At 33.5% G+C, this 5433-nt stretch overlaps 1 protein-coding gene across 1 annotated transcript; it reads left to right on the plus strand.

The window, feature by feature from the left end:
- The first annotated feature begins 727 nt into the window (after nt 1-727).
- On the plus strand, nt 728-1607 carry LOC126616716 (auxin-responsive protein SAUR32-like). Its single transcript, XM_050284842.1, has one exon. The coding sequence runs from the start codon at nt 1033-1035 to the stop codon at nt 1402-1404; it is 372 nt and encodes a 123-aa protein (XP_050140799.1). The 5' UTR covers nt 728-1032; the 3' UTR covers nt 1405-1607.
- The last annotated feature ends 3826 nt before the right edge of the window (nt 1608-5433 follow it).

Here is a 5433-nt window from a genome sequence, read left to right on the forward strand (position 1 = left end):
TCTTGTGTGACCGGTTATGAAGTGATTAAATTTTTAGCATACAATCGCATGCTTCTCATAAGTGATTCCCTCCAACTGATCCAAGTCTTGGACAACTTGTGTGGTATTTCTTCTTCATCAAGTTTAGTCGTTGTTGATTTCAAGATTTGGTTGCACTTTGCTGGTTCGTGTGCTTATTCTTCAAATTAATCCAAGATACCATCTTTACAATTTTTACTGTACTTCTCTAATAAAACTGCTAGTGTTTCATCTCAAAATTGTTTCCGACTTGGTAATTTAAAAAAAAAACAAACGATATTATTTACACTAAGGGGGTGGGACTGCTAAGCGTCACAATGGGGTATTTAGAATAATGTGGTATAAATTCATCTTTAGCAAGAATCGAACTTAAGATCTCTAGTTAAGAGAAATACTATTAAACCGTAATATTAAATGGCCACTTGGTACAACTTATGTAACATAATTTTGTGCCATGTTTATCATAGTCAAACAGTCCAAGTCCCCTATTAATCAAAACGGCAATTAAACCACTTTGCGTGAAGGACTAGAAACCCAAAGTACCATAAATTACAACACCCCACTTTCTTATCTGATTGTTTTGAAATGATGACGATATTTTATTGTCAACTGATCATCAATCAAGGGTCAAAGGAGCCCACTTACGAAACCCTAGTTACACAACTAATGAAAGCCCACATTATTCTTGGGCTCTCTCTCTCTCTCTCTCTCTCTCTCTCTCTCTCTCTCTCTCTCTCTCTCTCTCGCTATATATCAAATTCATTCTCTGGTTGGTATGCGTTTTGCACTAGGACTGGTTTATCAAAGATGACCAACGTACCAAGGTCTCTGAGTTATTCTTCTCTAACCCTATTCAAGCAAGCCATCGCAGCCTCAGATCCTTGGCCGTTTTCCTTCCTTTTCTTGTAAGATTTAATCTAGGGGAGAAGATCAAAAGCCCTAGGGTTTGCCTTTGTCTTTGCCTTCATCTTCTCGCCTTTGTTTGTTGGTTTTTCTTTTAATATTTTTTCAGATATGGGTAGCGGAGAGAGAAGTCAGAGAAATTTCCATCTGCACCTGCCGCATCTTCACCACCACCACCATCATCACGGTGGGAAGAAACAAGTGATTAGAGATGTTCCAAAAGGGTGTTTGGCAATCAAGGTGGGCCAGGGCGAAGAGCAACAGAGGTTTGTAGTTCCTGTGATCTACTTCAATCACCCACTCTTCATACAGCTCTTGAAGGAAGCCGAGGAAGAGTATGGGTTTGATCAGAAGGGCACCATCACCATCCCTTGCCATGTGGAGGAGTTTAGGTCCGTCCAAGGCATGATCGATAGGGAGAAGTCCCTCCACCACCATCACCACCACCACCACCATTACCATGTCGGGTGCTTTAGGGTTTGATCATCAATCAAAGATTGTGGCTTGAATCCCAATTCTCTGTAAATTTCGAGTTTTTTTAGTTATTTTTCTTTGTTTCCTTTTTAGTTGGAAGGTGATGGCAAATACGATGTGGTGATGATGAAAAAGAACTGTGAATGTGGATTGCATTTGCAGTCATTTTGTTATTGTTAGGAATCTTAATGATGATAAAGATAAATTCAAAATTGCTTTTCTTTTTTCTTTTTCTTTCCTTTTTCTTCTATTTATTGTTGATGAGTATTCAAAAGTTTTTGTGATAAGGAAGGAGGGCATCATTGGTACAACATTGAGAGGGAGAGAACAGACAAGGCCAAATGCTTGTAGGGTCAAAGAGGTTGCTAGGCCATTAAAATTGCTAGGTCAATGATATATTCTTGAGAGACAATATTTGCATATAAATTTTACCAACAATATTTTCTTCCAAAAAAGAATTTCTGTCAAAGATCTTGTTCTTTTTTCTTTTTTTTTCTTTCCTTTTTCTCCAATTTCAACAATTACACCTCTTTCTCTAGTAATTTGACCATGATCAATTCAATTTCAACAATTACACCTCTTTCTTTAGTAATTTGACCATGATCAATTTGCTTGGTTGGTTGAAAAGATGTAAATTTTTTCTTAACCTTTGAATTTTGAAATGGTTATCATAAATAATTAAACAATGGAAAAAATGCAGCAAAATCAGAAATTTCTCAATTCCTTTCTTTTTCTTTTTCGATACTTGGTAATAACATATTGATTCGAAAGTTATATAATTGATATTATTGATAATATTTTTTTAACAGAGATATTATTGATAATATTGAATAAACAGAATAATATCATTCACTTGAGATATTATTTGTATGACTACAAAGATGCCAACAGAAACTCTAGGGAACTGGAAACAGTAGTGATGGGCCATAAATTGAACATAGAGTGTGGACCATTCTATCTGGAGTCTGTACTCCACACTGCTCATACATCACTGAATAGTGAATACTCTTTGGAATCGTTTTGTATATATCACTTCCCATTTTCTTTTTCTTCTATTTTTGTTTGCAAACTTCCACTTATTGTTTCTGGTATTTTTTGTTTGGACCGCATTAAATTGGATCGATCATGGAGGAAGACTACCTACGGAGAGAGAGAGAGAGAGAGAGAGAGAGAGAGAGAGAGAGAGAGAGAGAGAGAGAGAGAGAGAGTGTGTGTGTGTTTCCGGTGGGTGCATGACATCCACGTTTAAGTTGTTCAAGTTTTTCAGTTGGTGTGTCAAGGCTCTGCATGGTAGACACTGTGTCATTCGATAGAGGAGCCAAACAGAAAGCAAGTTTGGACCTTTTTCAGATGGTATTAATTACCAGGTCTCACTGCCATTTTTAATTAAACACCATTTATGACAATTTTGGAAGTTCATGAGAGACATAGAGTTAACATGCAATCGAGGTTTCAAGCAGTACCAACTTAATACGAGCACTTGAAAAAATGTCTCGCCTTTTGAGTTCGTGGAGGTGTTGGTTGTTAGGTTCTGAATTTTATTTTGGTTGTCCGGCTCCTACTTTTTAAATTTTGGGTATGTTGAGTATCTAAATATATGCATGTTACAAATTGTTGCGAGGGTCTGCTGAGATTATAATTAGCATGTCTTTGGATATTTGTTACAGTTGAACCGATACTATCAACACCACATGTATGTTATTGATAAAGGTTCTCTCACCTCTTTCATCCAAAATACTACATGCGATGTGAAGTACATAAAATCCCTTAATTTTTTGATGTAATTCTAAACTGGTTTCAATTTTTTTAAACATCCCAAATAAGTATCCAATTTATTTAAAACATCACATCCATTAAGCCTCAATTAGATTTATGTTAAATTAATTAGGATTTACTTTGTCTCCAAATGTCGCATGGCCTCCACACTATCACCCCCATCAGGTCATCACCTCCAAATTCACGCACAACACCAACTCCACCTTACAACTCACGCCGCCAACATTGAAAAGAAGGTCATGGAGGTTGCTAAAATGGTATGAATTGTCATGATGTGGCCACCACCATCTTCACCATCCATAAAGAGAATTGGAAGATTTATGAATCAAGAATCGGCGAATGAGGAAATCACATGAGCAGAAAAAAGCTCTTTGAAATCCTATATGAATTCTTAATCATCTTATTTGTTAGGTGATTATCCTCCTGATGTAATCTCAATTTGGGTGCATTTTCGATTCAATTCAATACTTGTTTGATCATTGGGTTCCATCTTATATAATCTACATTTGAAATTTAGATTTTGAGGCAAATAATGTTAATATTGACCATGATATACACAGTTGGTGTGTTTTAAAAATAAGGGTTGGGATGGGGTATTAGTGATCGTAGGTTGAGCTTGGAGGTGCTGGGCGCTTGATATTTTTCTATCTTCATTTATGTTTTCCATTTTATTCATGAATTAGTTTATTTATTTTTATTTTTTCATCTTGATGTCTTTTTTGAAGTTATTTTTATTATTATTTTAGTGACCAGGTAAGCTAAAAAGTGAGACTTATTGTTTGGTACTTATTTGAAATGTTTACAAAAAATTGAGATCAATTTGAAATGATAGTAAAAAGTTAGGAAATTTTAGGTACTTGATCCTGAATTTTATATACACTATTATTATTAAAATAATAGTGCATTTAAAGCAACAAAATATTATAGCAACAGCCCGTATTGAGACTTATTATATATTTTGGTGCTAGATTTATATATATTATATTTTTATTAGTTCAAAATAAATTATATTAAAAAACGATTAATAACATATTAGGGTAGACATTCTAAATGTAATAAAAAAATCGTAACTGCTGAAACAAACACGACAACTTCATATAATTTCGAATTTTTAGTTTCTCTTTCACGTGCTCAACCATGTTTCGGCATGTGCACAACTCCCTCGCGGCTGCCGGTTTTTTAATCAGAAATTCTGAAGGGAGATCAAATCTTCTGCTTTTATTTTGTGTGTAACCTCTAAGCTTGTTGTGGTTATTGCTGAAGCCTCACCTTTGAAGTTTGGCCTACTTCAAACTCGAGGATCTGGCCTTACCCATGTTTCAAGTTGAGAGTGACTCCAAGCCTTTGATTGATTGTCTTGATGTATCATGTTCAATTCCTCAGTAATGCTATTCTTACCATATTTTTATACCACATTTATATATCACCTTATGTGGCATCTAATGTGGATAGTCACATCATTTAAATTAATCAAAATTTCATTTAAGGAGAAATTAGGTTCACATCATTCTTTTTGCTACTTCATTGATTAAAATCCTATTCATTTTCAATTTTTGATCAGGTTCTTGGGTATTAATAACATCATTAATTATTTGAATAATAAAATATTTTTATTTTTAAATATATTCCTTTAGTGTTAAAAATGTTAAAATTAGTATATTTATATTTATGGCAAAACTTTTTATCATATATATTTATTTTTAGTTTGCACCTATTTTTAATTTGTACCAATTTTCTTTTCACTTTTAATTTGTACCCATATATTAGTTTCTTTTGTGCCCATATTTTTTAAAGTTTTATTTGTGTTTGTACCCATGTGTATATCGTCACGTGACATTGTATATTTAATCAATGATAGAAAAATAACATATGGTATATTTATGTTTTATGCCTAAACTTTGTATCATATATTTATATTTTGAGTTTGTACCCACTTTTAATTTGCAACATTTTTTTAAATGTAGTATTTTCTTTTTAGTTTTATTTTGTAACCATGTATTAATTTCTTTTAGTGCCTATATTTTTTAAAAATTCATTTGTACTCATAATTTTTTAATCTTTTATCCGTACCCTAATTTATTTATAATGTACCCATTCTTGTTTATTAATGTATCTGTGAACACGGAAAATTCCTGAAACGAAAGAGACAAGAACAAACGTGCACGAACAAATATTTAAATGTTTGATGATTTTGGGTTACAATCTCTCTCTATTTTGATCCTCTGATTCGATCTCCGTAAGGTGTGTATTTGTGGATGTGTG

Source organism: Malus sylvestris, chromosome 1 (assembly GCF_916048215.2).
Source record: "Malus sylvestris chromosome 1, drMalSylv7.2, whole genome shotgun sequence".
NCBI classification, from domain to species: domain Eukaryota; kingdom Viridiplantae; phylum Streptophyta; class Magnoliopsida; order Rosales; family Rosaceae; genus Malus; species Malus sylvestris.